The 15,329-nt window shown below is 47.3% G+C and overlaps 8 protein-coding genes across 8 annotated transcripts; 5 read left to right on the top strand and 3 right to left on the bottom strand.

Annotated features, from left to right (window-relative positions):
* Nucleotides 1-306: 306 nt before the first annotated feature.
* N7533_002824 (uncharacterized protein) lies at nucleotides 307-759 on the top strand (the record flags this gene model as incomplete). The annotated part of the gene is made up of 2 exons (XM_057099474.1): nucleotides 307-371; nucleotides 435-759. 2 exons carry the CDS (start codon nucleotides 307-309, stop codon nucleotides 757-759), a joined length of 390 nt encoding a protein of 129 aa, XP_056964610.1.
* A 943-nt stretch (nucleotides 760-1,702) lies between these two features.
* On the top strand, nucleotides 1,703-3,250 carry N7533_002823 (uncharacterized protein; the record flags this gene model as incomplete). The annotated part of the gene is made up of 1 exon (XM_057099473.1): nucleotides 1,703-3,250. The coding sequence occupies one exon, from the start codon at nucleotides 1,703-1,705 to the stop codon at nucleotides 3,248-3,250; it is 1,548 nt and encodes a 515-aa protein (XP_056964609.1).
* Nucleotides 3,251-3,740: 490 nt separating this feature from the next.
* Nucleotides 3,741-4,785, top strand: N7533_002822 (alpha/beta fold hydrolase; the record flags this gene model as incomplete). Its single annotated transcript, XM_057099472.1, has 2 exons — nucleotides 3,741-4,725; nucleotides 4,778-4,785. 2 exons carry the CDS (start codon nucleotides 3,741-3,743, stop codon nucleotides 4,783-4,785), a joined length of 993 nt encoding a protein of 330 aa, XP_056964608.1.
* Nucleotides 4,786-4,903: 118 nt separating this feature from the next.
* On the bottom strand, nucleotides 4,904-5,866 carry N7533_002821 (class I SAM-dependent methyltransferase; the record flags this gene model as incomplete). Its single annotated transcript, XM_057099471.1, has 5 exons — nucleotides 4,904-5,137; nucleotides 5,191-5,545; nucleotides 5,597-5,627; nucleotides 5,684-5,709; nucleotides 5,766-5,866. The coding sequence occupies 5 exons, from the start codon at nucleotides 5,864-5,866 to the stop codon at nucleotides 4,904-4,906; spliced, it is 747 nt and encodes a 248-aa protein (XP_056964607.1).
* Nucleotides 5,867-8,191: 2,325 nt separating this feature from the next.
* N7533_002820 (putative inositol phospholipid biosynthesis protein Scs3) lies at nucleotides 8,192-9,238 on the top strand (the record flags this gene model as incomplete). The annotated part of the gene is made up of 2 exons (XM_057099470.1): nucleotides 8,192-9,067; nucleotides 9,137-9,238. The coding sequence occupies 2 exons, from the start codon at nucleotides 8,192-8,194 to the stop codon at nucleotides 9,236-9,238; spliced, it is 978 nt and encodes a 325-aa protein (XP_056964606.1).
* Nucleotides 9,239-9,371: 133 nt separating this feature from the next.
* N7533_002819 (uncharacterized protein) lies at nucleotides 9,372-10,689 on the bottom strand (the record flags this gene model as incomplete). Its single annotated transcript, XM_057099469.1, has 3 exons — nucleotides 9,372-9,451; nucleotides 9,516-9,779; nucleotides 9,849-10,689. 3 exons carry the CDS (start codon nucleotides 10,687-10,689, stop codon nucleotides 9,372-9,374), a joined length of 1,185 nt encoding a protein of 394 aa, XP_056964605.1.
* A 346-nt stretch (nucleotides 10,690-11,035) lies between these two features.
* Nucleotides 11,036-12,397, top strand: N7533_002818 (putative erythromycin esterase; the record flags this gene model as incomplete). Its single annotated transcript, XM_057099468.1, has 1 exon — nucleotides 11,036-12,397. One exon carries the CDS (start codon nucleotides 11,036-11,038, stop codon nucleotides 12,395-12,397), a length of 1,362 nt encoding a protein of 453 aa, XP_056964604.1.
* A 147-nt stretch (nucleotides 12,398-12,544) lies between these two features.
* On the bottom strand, nucleotides 12,545-14,654 carry N7533_002817 (fungal specific transcription factor domain-containing protein; the record flags this gene model as incomplete). The annotated part of the gene is made up of 5 exons (XM_057099467.1): nucleotides 12,545-12,964; nucleotides 13,014-13,416; nucleotides 13,466-13,569; nucleotides 13,628-13,949; nucleotides 14,023-14,654. 5 exons carry the CDS (start codon nucleotides 14,652-14,654, stop codon nucleotides 12,545-12,547), a joined length of 1,881 nt encoding a protein of 626 aa, XP_056964603.1.
* Nucleotides 14,655-15,329: the final 675 nt, after the last annotated feature.

Raw genomic sequence — 15,329 nt, 5'->3', positions numbered from 1 at the left:
AAGGCATTTCATTGGTCGGAAAAGGCTTCATTCGTTACGGGCGTAAGGTGGCACTATTTCCCTGGTTGGCCCCACCGGAACAAGGCTGAGTTTGATCGTCATCTGCAAAAACCGAGCTATTTTCAGAGGAAGGCAGCAATTCTATGCCAGGGAATTGGAGGAAGATTTCTTATAAATACTGAGCATTCATCCTGTAAAAATTTTAAAAATTCATTCAATTGACGAACCATCCAGATATCAATTCGAAAGCTTGATATTTGGCAATTTTCACTTTATCTATCATCTTCTCCAACTTTTATAAACAAAATGGGTCTTTTCAAAACCGGTCTTGTCTTGGCTGGCGGCTACGGTCTCGTGAAAGCTGTCTCAAAGTAAGTAATATCTCTCAATTTGAGACATTGATAATAGATACTGTACTGATTATAACTCAATAGGGCCGCAAACGACCATGAAGACAAGAAACAAAAGCGCCAAAATCAGAATATGCCACCATATCAAGGCCAAAACGATACAAAAATGAGCCACATGTATCAAGCACAGCCAAACAATCAATACCCGCAATGGGGCACCAGCCCTGACCAGCAATCATATAATGGGAATCATATGCAGCAAGGCTCGTCCCGTTCTGTCCAAGACTCGCCAATGTACCAGCCGAAGTCAATGAACAATTGCCCGCCCCCGTACAGCGAATCTTACGATATCAAAGGGAAAGGGGACCATAAGTCTGGATCTGCTCGAGAATACTACTATTCTCAATAGTCAAACCAGAGGGGGGGGGGGTTGCGAAACAAACTACGAAGATGTACTTTTATTTTAAATCATTTTTATTACTTGTACCTAGGTAATATTGATTCAGGACTGCAATTTATAGCGGGAGCTGTTAGGGGTTATTAATTTATGGCTATTACTATGTACAATTCAAATTTATTTCGAGTTGAAACCTCAGCGATGAATATCATTATTTTTCTTCAGACTCACATGCTATTGAGTTAGAAAGTTGCAGAATTCATTTCAGCATTGAAAACAAATTTTCAACACCCAGGCGTCATTGTAAAATAGAGTTGAGCTTGCCCAAGAGGCTCGTTAATTTTATTAGAGTCAAGGCTACTAGGTACTAGGCTCGATACTAAGGACTATGTGTAGAGATGTTCCCATGTGCCTCAGCGATGATTCTACAGGGCTGAAGGGTATCGTATGGAGAGAACAAAAACACTCTCCCCGCTTTGCATGATAAAAATAGCAAGGCTGTGAAAACTGCGTTTGATACGAACGAGCCAATGATACTGGGGTAGATTCTCCACCTTCAGTTTTGGCCCCCAGCCTGCGCCAACCCGCGTGCCAGTCCCGCAGAATACCGGCCAATCTCGTTGACGAACAAGGGCGATCCTTATCCATTTCTAGGCTGATAAACATGTAGTGGCTCTTGAGGCCTCTAAGCCCCCAAACAATGCAGTTCCGACCGTGCCCATGCCAACATGTCAAGCTTACACTCAGGGGCGTCAGGTTGATTGAAAACCGCCACAGACTTCTCCGGTCGCTCGGAACCTATAACAACTTGAACAACCCCCGGGCTAGGCAACCCACCTGAATGTTCAAAACTTGCTTACTGTGAAGCCCTGGTTCGGCCTTTTGTCGACGAGTTTTCCATCTATACGCTCCTGATCTTAACTTCACGTACATACATCCTAATAAATCCACCAAAATGGCGACTGCAAACGCGCAAGCCCAAGCGGACGAACCGCCACGACTGCCAGCAAACAAATGGCACCAGTCAACAAAAGATATGTGGCGTCGCTCTACTCAAGCCTGGTTTGATTCTAAGGAAAAATATCACCAAGCGACAGTGGAAGCATGGCATCGATCCTCCGATTCGCTCTCTAACACTAAAAGTCGATATGAGCAAAACACCACAGACGTCTGGCACCGTTCTTCGAATTCGGTGACAAACTCGAAGGATCGATGCCATCAGTCAACCGTGGATGCATGGCAACGATCTACAAATACCTGGAAAAACTCGAAGGCTCGGTGCCGCCAATCGACCGCTGAGATGCTGAATCGCTCAGCAGTCAAGCTTTACCAGTCAACCGACCGACTGCAGAAATTACCTCACGCCCCGAATAAAGCCCTCGAGAACCACCAGGGTCAAAATATCCAAGCTTCCGAATCAACGGTGTCGCTTTCCTCGTCCTTGCACCACCAGCCTAGTCTGTCCGCCGAGCCTTCTCCGCAAAGCATACAAGGGTCCCAGCAATCGACGTCGTCCAAATCATCACCAAAATCGCAGCCGCCGCATAATTCTACTGCACCCGAATCACCTCAGACCTCGCAGTCATCAGAATCATCAGAGTCCCCAGTATCATTAATCTCATCAAAATCCGGACACGCCCTCTCCGAATCATCAACAGACTCTATGCCGCCAAAATACCAGTTGATCGACCCTTCTAGCAAAGATCAACAACAAGAACTACAAATCCGAGAGCTACTCAATATGACCGATACTACCTTTTTCCAATTGCACCAAGCAAAGCAACTTCGGAACTCAAAGTCGAGTTTGCTGGGAGAGATCGAGCACCAATGGATCAACTCCACTATCAACGACGCGTTGCAAGCAGGTCAAATTTTGGTGAAACTCCTCGAGCCGCATCGCCTGGATATGGTGAAGCGCAAGGGCAAAATTACCTCGTCGAACAAGAAACGCTGGAAGAATGAGGATTGTCTGAAAGCCTACGAAAAGCAGTCCAATTTGATATTACACCAAGAAAGACTCGATAAAGTCTTCGCCCACCTTAAGAATCTCGTCCCTCCTCAGGAAGAGACTTCGAAGTCTGGCCCTGATTCGGATGAATCACACCCCCAGCACTTCTCGGAGCTAGAGGCTACCAGGAAACCTACTCCTGAACTTGCAGGCGAAGCCGTGTTTACCACGGCCCCAATCGAACCCCAAGGTCCCATCGAGCTTCCTTCCGACTCAGTACTTCCCCAAACTATAATCGCCGAGTTGCCTGGCGATGCGATTTCATCTAAGCCCGAGCCTGCCAAACCAATCCCGAAGATTATCATCACTCGAACACCAGAGGATATTTCTGTTGAGTATATTGGAAGTCCGGCAACCCCTGACCAGCCACGCCATGAAAATGACGAAATGAATCAAATCCTCGGATGGAAGCAAACACGCAACGATGTGCGGTTGCATCAATCGACTTCACTCTCGAACATCATTGCTGATATGGATAACGCCCGCATAAATTAAATGGCACTCAATGTTCTAAATTGCATTTTCTCTGGAGCGAAGCGAATGGAAATCATGTCGGAGTTTACACATCTACCGTGATTATTTTGTTTACAAGCGATCTTGAATAGACATAAGCGAGAAATTGATTGATCACACAATAGATATTTTCTTGGCATGGACAGATGTGTACTCCGCGAAGTACTAGTAGACAGAAATTGCGGAATCCTTGCCTCGAATATGACTGGACATTTCGTCGGAACAGTCTTCCCTGTTTGAGAATTAGAACAGTCACATCCCAGTGGGGCTGCTGCCTACATTAATTTAGTGGCTTGTATCACCGACAAGGGTTCTTACCCGAGCCCGTTGGGAAACGAGCGGTCCCCTTTTGCTTCCTCCTATTCATTACATTCGCCCGCCTCAACGGTCGCGTGCCTAACTCGCCTTTGAAAAATTCATATTATGGTCGACTGGAAACCACCCCGCAAGCTTCCTTCACGGCGCAACAGTAATGGCAAGTACTGGCGACGATGAGAGAGTGGCAGGAGAAACAGAGCACGTCTTGATCTTACCGGATGGGCGACGACTAGCATATGCGCATAACGGCCCAAAGACATCACGTACGGTGGTGATTTTCTTCACCGGGCTGTTTAGCGTTGGATCCGCAGCAAGAGTTCCAGAGCCATGTCGCGAGGTTGGAGCGCATTGGATTGCCCCAACATTATCGGGCATGGGCAACAGCAGTACGCGAGACACTTCTGTTCCTTACCAAGTATGCCTGGCGAAAGACATGATCGCCCTTCTCCATTTTTTGTACCCCACAGATGAGTTTGATAAACTGTATATTGCGGGTGGATCTTACGGGACGGTCCCGGCGCAAATGCTATACGGAGCAGGCTACGACTTATTCCCAGCTGGACGCAAAATTGCAGGATGTCTCCTGCTGGCCGGCTTCTCTCCTTTACACTATCACGAGGGCTATGCGAAGACACTGAACTGGCAAAATTGGTTCTCATTTGGACCACCTACGCAGTTTATCCCTTTTCATCTGCTTCAATGGGTTTTCCGGGTCGCTATTGGGTCCAAGCTGAAGTCTCTGGATGGCACTAGGAGTTTTTTACATAAAACGCTCATCGCTAATATGGATGAGAAAGAGAGGTCAACAATGGAATCTTGGCTAGAGAAGAGTTCATTGAAAGAGGATGAATTTATTGACCAGATGGCCAAGGGGACGATGAAGTGTTGTCTCAACTGGGACGGGTTCATGGAAGTATCGGACATTATCCACTCCGATTGGGGGTTCGATCCGAGGATGCTTGATGATCAGCACGGATCTAAGCCTATCTTGATAGTCGGGTCAAAAAGCGATCAGATTGGGGGAAGCACCAATTCCTGGCTTTTGAAAAATTACCGATCGGCGACGCTGAAATTGATTCCCGGGGGTCACATCTCGTCTCTCTTTTATATGGATGAGCTTTGGAGAGATCTGATGAGTAGTGAGTTAAAAGGGACCCCCTTTTTAACTAACTTGGCTAATTATGACTACAGTGGTCTGATTTCAGAGAAGCATAGATAGCCGTTATAAGATCGAAAACTTGAATGGGATATCTTCATGATTTCGTCAATAATTAAATACTTTTTGCTCTTTATTTTTTTGGGGGGGATATTCTTATGTTATCCAGGCTTTTGCCCGTAGATAATGTGTACGTTCGTATAAAGATGAAGCGAGAGATCTTTCAGCTCGCGACGTACTCCTGCTAGCAGTACTTCGATCTGTACGCGGTTCCAGCCAAGCAAGCGAGTGAACAGCGCATAACTATATGGAGGCATAGCCTCAAGCATGTTCAGTTGGTGGAACTTTCCGAGCTCTCTGAGCTTTGGATCCTTGGACCATGGGCTTTGAGGGAGCTATAGAAAGTAAGCATCTTTCGGAGCAATATCAGAAAACCACCACGACAAACCTTGTATACTTCTTCTTTGACGTTGATAAATCCTGCCTTCTCCATGCGCTCTTTCCAGCTTGATACAGATGACATATCCTTTCCGAAAAGCTTTGAAGCTGCGTGCAGGTTCTTCGCGATTTCTAGCATATTTGGCGCTTTGAGATGAGTCTCATCATCTGAGAAGGTGTTCACTTCCATGCTGGCCATTTCTAACCAGCCGTTTGGATTCAAATTTTCGAGCGCTCGATCGAATAATTGATTGTGGTCACGAATGCTACCTTCCATCTCTCGTCCATGAATATAGTCAAACTTTTGGCTATAAGTCCATGGCTCTTCAAAGTCATCGACTTCGAACCGACAGTTTGGTGGTACCCTGAAAATGTTAACTATTTCCATTGTGGTAATAGGGATGAGGATTTCTTACCATGCAGGCTGGATAGGACTCAGATCAATACCTGACATAAATTAGTTAAGTGGATAATGATTTTTGCATTTCACAATATTGACATACCAATGACTTCCGAGTCAGGATTATCACTGGATCGAGTCAGTAAAGTGCTTGTCTTTGGTGGCGGTCGATTATGAGCGCTTACTCTGCAAAATCGAGGGCCCATATTCCAGTCCCAGTCCCAAGGTCTAGCACTCGGCCTGGATTTTTGATTGGTGCCAAAAAAAGCTCTCCTTTGAGCAGCATTAAATAGATATGATGACTCTGATGTGGGGTTGAAGTTAGCCGCGGGACTTGTGGGTTTGTGAGAATCAAGCAAACTGACTAGATCAAGACGATCTTGTTCTTGCTCATCATTGGGCTATGTCATAAGGTCAGTTAAATTGGACTCCGGTAATTGAGTAAGATATTTGCGTACCAGGAGATATTCGCCCTCGTGGAATGAATGATATCTGCGACCGTTCTACTAGACTTAACACACGCGTTCCGAGGCTCGGTCATTGGGAAATTCACCTCATATCTGTTTGAAGATCAAGTTAGAGGTGGAATTTCTGGCACGGCCATTTCAAAGTGCACTTACTGGTAATCGAAAGTCGTTGATGTGATGCTCTCAGTGTAGCTCTGATTGCTTATCCTTTATCCAAGGGTTAGAGAGATGAGATGCCAAAAGGCTTGGAAATGCGACCGTTGACTCACGAGCCATCATATGCTGAGTCGGCATCCGACAGCTGTATATCCAAAATAATGATAAAAAATGGGTTAGTGTGGCTCTTCACAGAATTAGTAAATCTAGGGAGAGAACACACGTCGAGTTCCATAGCATGCGAGCCGCGATCCGACTGGTGATGCATGGCCAATGCCCCCCCCCTGGCCTATCTGGCGAGGGCCAGGTCAGGGATCGATCGGATGGACCACAAAGTAGGAGACAAAACGAGAAAGAAGCGCGCGGAACAAGTAAAGAAGGAGAGAGAAGAGAATGACAAGAAACCAGTCCGCCCGGGGAAGTTGTCTTTTAGTCTTATGACCCCCTCCAGCTTGAAGAGTTGTTCTGCTGTTTCTGTTAGGGTACCGCAGTGTCGGGTCCGCCTTTCGCTCATCTCGGCCGCCCATTTCGATTTCGCATCTCACACTCCGCACCCCCCAGCAAGGGCCTAATTTCCTTTTTACGGACCCGACAACTTGGTTTCAGCCTGGGCAGGGTTCTTCTAGGCATTCTCTTTGCTTAGGGAAGCATCTGCCAATGGTGCCTCCCCAAAGAGCGGTGATGATCCGCACAAACCCTAGTCAAGAACGGACCCGCTGGCTTCCAATGAACTGGGACTGAACCAGGCCGGGAAAGGTTCTGGTTCCATTGTTTCTTCTCTGTCTTGACGCACTTAATTTCATACGGAAATTTAATTGAATGAATAGTGTACGACATCAAATATCAACTAAACCCTGCGCGCTAAGCTGTTTGCATTGCGTGCCCGGGGGTAGTGGCGGAGCCTCTCGATCGGTCATCGCACATCGGGCGGGGAAATACCATGTTCATGGCCCATTCTATAACAAACATGATACATAATGTTGGGCAAGGAAACTGGACATTTGCTGTGAATTCCCCTACCTAATCTACACACGTAGAACCCGACCGTCTGGGACGGTGGCCACCACTAAGAGTGGAGATGCAGGAGTAACCTTGAAAGAGTTACTTCTCTCTCTATGTGGGCTATTTTGAAGTCGTGAAACCCGATACCCTACGAAGTACAGAGTTACACTACCAACACGTGTGTGTGTGTGTTGAAGAAATTGCCCAACTCTCGTACCTTGTGCAAGTGTCCTTTTTGTACCAGATCCATATTCTAAGGTCCTCTCCTCCGGAAATACCTTTTGCCCAGGTGATGTCCACACAGCGTTAGCTGTTTTTTATTTCCCGGGATCTGCTACTAGTAACTAGTTGATGAGCTCGGCACGCTCTGGGCGTCCCGCGTCAATCCAACATGATACCCACTCACTGATGTTGATAAGCGGAATAATCAGCAGAGTGCGGAGTAGATGAGCACTATTTTAATTAGTTAGGAATCATGACTACTACTAGTAAACTAGCTAATAGTTAACTAGTAGAAGAATGTGATCTTTTTCCCATTCGCTTGAACACGAACTCATCCAGATCGGTCCTCGTCCTATACCATACATATAGGGCTATCAAATACTGCAAAAAAATTGAGCAATATTTTTCTATCCGACCTTTCATAAAGATGGATCTCATGTTCCCCCGAATTCCGATGTGGTAACTACCAACTACTACTACTAGTAGTGTTTAACTAGTGGTGGGATGATGTTGACCGCCTTAGGGCTCAGGCCTCAAATGTTGATGCCTCGGCAGGTTGCAGTTGCAGTTGATGTCATCTCTTTCAGCTTCTGGCTTCAGGTCAGGTTTCCTTCATTCAGCCTCCCCTCTGCTCTTCCCCTCCGCAATTGCCCTCAGCTATGTCGCTACCTTGATTTCTACATTATTCTGAGAATCTTAAACCCGATACACTTCCAACACAGGCCTTGTCCGTCTCTTTTGACCCTGGGTCCCACACAACAACAATGTCCGCACACCACCGACACCCTCCGTCCCCGGTGGTCCTTCTGGTATACCCAGTGACCTTGCTGCTGGGATCGCTCTTCTCGATTATCTCTCCAACAGCGCGCGCATCCAGGGGACATACGACTGCATCGTCTCCGTCTGGACCTCTGGCACCCTCCCTCGCTGCCGACCTACACATCTCCGAAAGTCCGGTCAACTACTTCGCTCGGAAGAACAACATCTTCAATCTATACTTTGTGAAAATTGGGTGGCTGTGGACAACACTAGCCTTCTTCTCACTTCTCCTTTGCCAACCAGCCTACCGCTCTTCGTCCTCGTCCTCCCAAACCCAACAGCAAACACGCCCTCGACGCATCCTCCAGGCCTCCATCCGTTATATACTTGCGACCTCAATATGGTACTTGATGACACAGTGGTTCTTTGGCCCTGCAATTATTGATCGCAGCTTCGTTATCACGGGCGGAAAATGTGAACAGGTATTGAACGAGGTTGGCAAGATAGGCTCAGAGGAGAGCCCAGCCGTCCACTTGGAGACTCTGTTTAGCGCTGTCGCTTGCAAGGCTGCTGGTGGGTCTTGGAAAGGTGGGCATGATATCAGTGGACATGTCTTCATGCTGGTTCTCGCAACTGCGCTTCTATCTTTCGAGGCGATCGGCGTCGGGGCTTTCACTGCACCATCCGTAACCTCGCAAGCCAACGGCGAGACAACTCGCGACCGCAAGCCGAGTGACCCCACAAGCCCTTTGACTAGTGAACAACTGCATACACCTGGGACGATGAGAACCTGGTCCCTGCGCCTAGTCTGGAGCGTTGTTGGACTTGGCTGGTGGATGCTTTTCATGACGGCTATTTGGTTTCATACGTGGCTGGAGAAGGTGAGAAGCTACCAAGGCCCTCTTTTTTTCTTACAATAGTGTATATCAATCATACTAACATTTCTCTAGTGGACCGGTTTGTCAGTGGCACTGGCATCCATATATATTGTCTACATCCTCCCAAGAACATTGGCGCCTTGGAGAGAGATGATTGGCCTTCCGGGAGTCTGAGCACCTACATGGCTCATGCGTTTTTTCTGTTAATAGTATCGCTGTATGATATATTGCATTCGTGCGGAGCAAACCTGAATTTAGAAATAGCATTTGCGCCCAATCATTTTTTTATGGCATTCATGGAATGATCTCAAAGATCACTCGACTTGCCCCTCTTATCCATTACGGCTTCAAATTCAGGTTCTGATCCAAAGTAACCTGCACAGAAAGCTTGGGGAGGGATTTTAGTACATCCTGTAAACGTTTTCCACCGTGACGGAGATCTGGCACTTACCTCCCGGAATCAGAGCCGACGCATACATCACATGGGTGATGGGCTTCAAATCACCAGGCGTGAGACCCTGTGATATCGTGAGATCCACATATGGATCCCATGCAGTGATGATGGAATCGGACCAATTCTTGAGATCGACAGATCCCTCCTTTTCTGTCATATGCTCTGATTGACACTGGGCCCCCATGCAGGTGCCAAATTCTCGGAAGGCCAGGCGAAATTTGATATTTCTCTCCAGGTATCGATCAATCTCGAAGAGATTATCTGCAAATGACAAGTCAGAAAAAGTCTCGAAAGGAAGAGGCCATAAAAGAACCCCCGACTTTCACTAACATAATTGCTCAAAGCATCTTTCTGACAAGTTCAGGGCCCATTGTTCTCTCTCGGAGAACCAATGTGTCGTCCATAATGTCATTCCTAGATCCAAAGTATCGCTGGAAACAAAGTGTTTGCCCTTGCGTTCCATGACTCGTTTGTAATCGTTGATTTCTTCTGTCAGTACTTCACCATCACCGGCCTCCATGGCTGCAGCTTGCAGTATTCGAAATACCACAAACCCATCAATAGGATCCAAGTTTCCCTCGGAAGAAACAAGCGGCGCAGAAAGATCCATGGACATCTTCCAAACCATTCGTGGCTTGGGGCCGGAACGATTAACGAAAAACTTGGGATGGATCGCGCGTGCCAGTTGCACAGCCATGCGATTATAAGCGTTCTTCCCAGAAACCTTCGACATGCGATTGAGTGCGAACATCCAGATTGTCAAGTAGTGATGATATTGCCCATCGCAGTCAGATCCGTGCTCGTCCATTTTGCCAATTCGAAGTCCGCCACCCAACGGATTATCATCCGTAGCTCCCGGGAGTCGCGAGAGACCGTCTCTTGTCCAGCCGAGAACATCATGCACGGTATCAATCAAGCGGCCGGCTATGACAAGATATCGGTCATCATTGACAGTGTCGTTACCTGCCTGGCAGTATTCCTTGTGCATTGTCAACAGGTTGATCACCCCAAATGCGTCCGACCAAAGGTAGCGTCCGCGATGGCCCCCCGATCGCTGAGGTGGGCTCCAGCTCTCCGGTTTTTCGATGTTGCTGAAATCCCCATATATCGATTCCATAGCTTGCTGGAAGCGATCGAGCTTTGGCGATGGGCTGCAAATAGGGAGTGCCATGTTGCAATATTCCAGGCATAGCAACCGGGCTCTCTAGTGATGATTTGCGGAGAAGACCACGACAGGAAGCCAAGTGTGGCAAGAGTCGACTGGGATAGAAAATTATATCTCTCGCCCAGGGTTCAGATGACTGATCTGTGGCTTTGAGTTATTCCGTGGACGTGAAGTCATTGTGACTGGCCACTTACTCGGGTGTGAGATCATTTGGTCGCCGCCGTTGGAACTATGCAAACAACATCCTCGCAATGTTGAAGAAAGTTTACATTGAAAATTTAGTGTTGAACATAGTATTATCGGATTTCGTCGATATATTCAAATCTATCCTCTCCGAGTTGCAAGAGCATCCATGACGTATCTACAGGAGTTATTCAATCAGGCAATTCAACCCTTGCCTGCAATTGATGACGACAGCTTCGCGTCCCATTTCGATACATTTGCCGGTAAACAGCTTGTTCTATTAGGTGATGGCAGCCACGGCACCTCGGAATTTTACTCTGCACGAGCAGAAATCACCAAACGACTCGTCCAAAAACATGGCTACACAATCATTGCCCTCGAAGCAGATTGGCCCGATGCTGAGGCCATCGATCGCTACGTTCGCATGCGACCGGGACCTAAAGCAGGTATAGGTGGCATAGCTAAGGGACACGAACCATTCAACCGATTTCCATCATGGATGTGGCGCAACCGTGAAATGCAAGACTTGGTGGAATGGGTACGCGACTGGAACATGCGCCAACCACCAGAAAACCGCGCAGGTTTCTACGGCTTGGATCTTTACAGTATGGGGGCCTCTATCCGTGCAGTCATCGATTATCTTGACGGCATAGACCCCGCAGCAGCCAAGGTGGCGAGAAAGCGATACGGTTGCTTGGAACCATGGGTGGAAGATCCTACTTCATACGGACTGGCCTCCCTGCACGGCATGAAAGACTGCGAAAGCGAGGTTATGGGTATTCTGCAAAATCTCCTCAACCGGAGGATGGAATATACTGAGAAAGAACTTGTGGGCGGTGGCGACTCGGAGGAGGAGTTCCAGAGCGGCAAGCAGAATGCCTATCTGGTACGCGACGCAGAAAAATACTATAAAGCAATGTATTGGAGCTCGGCAATGTCATGGACAATGCGAGACACGCATATGTTTGACACTCTGCATCGACTGATGCAGCACCGACCACCACCTAAACATAAAGCAATTGTCTGGGCTCACAACTCGCATGTCGGTGATGCCCGTTACACCAGCATGGGACTTCGTCGGAATGAGGTCAACATCGGCCAGTTATGCCGGGAAAGACTAGGTCGGGAAAATGTCTGCATTCTTGGCTGTGGGACTCACACCGGTACCGTTGCAGCTGCTCATGACTGGGACGAGGACATGGAGATGATGGATGTTAATCCTTCGATGGATGAAAGTTGGGAAATGATAGCTCATCAGACCGGTGTCCCGAGTTTCGTGGTTGACTTTCGTCGCGGTGGTTTGGATCGATCTCTGCGAGCGGCAATGGCAGCTGAGGATAGAGTTGAAAGATTCATCGGTGTGATATATCGACCCGATACCGAGCGAACTTCCCATTATTCCCACGCATTTCTTCATGAGCAGCTTGACGGGTATATTTGGTTTGACCGCACCGAAGCCGTGAAACCTTTGGAGACTATCCAGCCGAAGACAGCTCTTGGAAAAGAAGAAACATATCCCTTTGGTCTATGAGATCTTGAAGAAAGGATCATGATATCATTGCGGCCATCGTCAGTCCAAGGAAAGTTTCTGACACAATTCATGAGATATGGGTGTAATCAAGAATTATTCCCGGGCAATAGGTGGCTCAAATCTCCTAGTCCGGTCAACACAAAAGAGTCAAAATCCCCCCCAACTAGTCATGTCCGCAAGATATGACGCTGGGCTGGTATCCTGGGCCATCTCGGAAAGCCAACCATCTAGATCTTGATGCTCCTGATCATGTGCGTGCTGAAGTGTCTCTCTTTCGGCGTGTTGTCGAATGGCAGCTTCAGCGACATCTTCACTCGGAGTTATACTCAACAATTCGCTCTGGCCCGGACGATCCCCTGTTATCTTGCGCGCCTCCTTTCGCAGTTCTTCTAGCACAACAACATATCGCTGAGCAAACGATGTTTGGGATCCGCATTTTGCAAGTTCAAGCTGGGCCTCTTCTCCGATCGTGAGATAATATTTGTATTCACTGTCTGGCTCCGACCAGCTCTGAATGACGTGTACATATAGCACCACGATGGCGCAGAAGACGTTGTAGTGTGTAAACTATTATTGTTAGATTTGAAGTTCTCGTTCTTGGCCGAGGAAGACTCACCCAGAATGATTTATACATTCGCCTAGTCTGACAAAGATCTTTAAACATCCCCACTGTCTTGATAGCAGCCTCAACGCATGTTGTCACAAACTTTGCAATCATCTCCTGCAGATTTGAATGACCAGTACTTCTTTCTCTTCCCAGAGATGCTAGGTTTCGAAGGAGAAAGGGTCGATAGAGAAGAATTTTAGCGTGCTCAAATGCCAGGAACAAAACACTGAACTGCCTTTGGAAAGTTATTTGAAGCAGCTCGACATTGGAGGTGTCGAGAAAATTGGCAATTCCTGCTCTCCATTCTGCTAGCTGGCTTTCATACTTTTGCGCAAGTTCTGCTTGTAAGATGAGGGGCTTTTGCTGGATTCCATAGAGATCGCGTAGGATACCGCTAATTAATCGAGATAGCCTAAGTCAACGTTTAGTGATTTGATTCTCGATATCCAATATTTCCTTACTTTGCATGGTATATTGAGGCCAGCATCAGGCTTTGTCTTGGCGATTGAGAAGGAAGAATCGTATGTTGCAAAATCTGCGAGTCATTCGCACAAGCTGGAAGCTCCTGCGAGTTATGTGTGTCACTAGGGGTATCAACGGCAGAATCTGTGACAAAAACTAACCTGGTCAATGTCCTCGTCGTGAAAAACTTTTGGTCGACCCAGAGCTCCACTCATGTAGTTGTCTAGCACGTAGGCACACCAAAATACTCTCTTTCTGCTTTCCTCTTCCACATAGTCTGTAATAATCTCCCGTCTCCTTCGTCTGTTTAGTCCAATAGCATGCGCAAGACGAGCCGTAGTTCCGAAAAGACTCCAGCAGTGGTTCATTCGTGATTCCGAGAGAAGATAAAAGCACTGAGCTAAGCGGGCCTGGATACTTGTGAGCTTGACAGGGCCCTTTTCTTGTGATAAATGGTTCTCAGCGGCCGCGAAATAGGCATTACTATAGAAAAGTTAGGAAATTACAGAGCTCAAAGCTTCTGGGAAAATCTCGCGATTGAACTTCAGTCACTCACCTGTTGACTGATTGGCCAGCTGTCGTTTCCATACCAGAAGAATTTTGCTTCCCTTGGGCTATCACCATTAATATCAATGCCTTGATTGCTCGGCTGACATTGTCATTTACTCCCTGGATTCCCGAGTAAAATAAATGAACCCATTGTTCCACTGTTGCCTGGTGCAGGAAGCGATGAGTAGGGAAAGAGAACTCGAAATATCTATTGACCAAGACAAGAGCTTCATCAATCGGCGGAAGTACTAGAAACTGCGGGTCGCAATTGGGGAATGGAGCGTCACCAAAATTAAAAATAAGTTCTGATGGTGAGAACCTAAGATTTTCATGTAGTCTTTTTTGCACGCGAAGCAAGAAGGCCACTCCAGAAGACGGCCCGACATAGTGACCCTCCAGGTCAATTTCGTCTGCTTCTTGGTGGATTTGAGAAGTGATGGCTTGCTGTCCATTCAGTAATGTTCCTGAGGAGGCCTGGGCTCTATCATTAATTACAACGCGTTCTTGTAATGGCGTGATTGGAACAGGGGTCCCAGATAGCGTGGTGTCCTTTGAAAAGCAATCACTATCCTGTACATTGGATGGAGCAATCGGCGTAGCTTGAGTCTGCTGCTCTGTCGACAAAATAAGCGTTTCCATTGGAGAAAGCTGATAGTTCTCTGACTTCGCTTCTGTTGATTTTTGTGGGGATTGCAGGCCTAGGGTCTCTTCTTGATCCATAATAGGAATGCTAGGGACTTTCCCTCTTTTATACCCCGCATTGTACTGGCACTCAATTCCAGAGCGAAAGCACAAAGAGCAAGGCAATGTCCCTGAGCATCGAAGTTTTCTTCTAGGAAGGTTGTCAGAATCGCAGCTCTTTCCCATTTTCAGACCGAACCGTACCTCTTGCATGTGTCGCATGCGCGCGTCACTCGAACCCGCTCCTTGCCCGGCCGGCACTTGATGGACCTTTTTTCGGGCATGTAGCCAAGAATTTATGATTTCCAGTTTGTTGATTACTCTTGGGACATGTCGTGGGGAGATAAGCGTGTGAGTGAGATCAGGCAAGATTGATCCAGGTCTGCTTGGGTAGGCAGTCCGGGGTACCCCGCGAGTCATTCGGCCCCGACAACCACCCTAAGGATAGGTCACTTTATTGTCTCCACTTTTGATTCTGTTGTTCATCAGTCCCAATTTCTCTTGTTTCTAGTGTGACATATAGCCAAGTGTATCGCAATAACTTATTAACTGGCTTGAGCTATGACTACATTGATACTAGTAGATAATAGATATGTTTACAGATGTGCTCTAGGACTGTTCTCCATGATTCAT

This window comes from Penicillium manginii (assembly GCF_028828005.1).
Source record: "Penicillium manginii strain IBT 31320 chromosome Unknown utg000002l:1.0-5564898.0:1.0-5567710.0, whole genome shotgun sequence".
NCBI classification, from domain to species: domain Eukaryota; kingdom Fungi; phylum Ascomycota; class Eurotiomycetes; order Eurotiales; family Aspergillaceae; genus Penicillium; species Penicillium manginii.
This window is presented reverse-complemented; position numbering and strand designations above follow the sequence as displayed.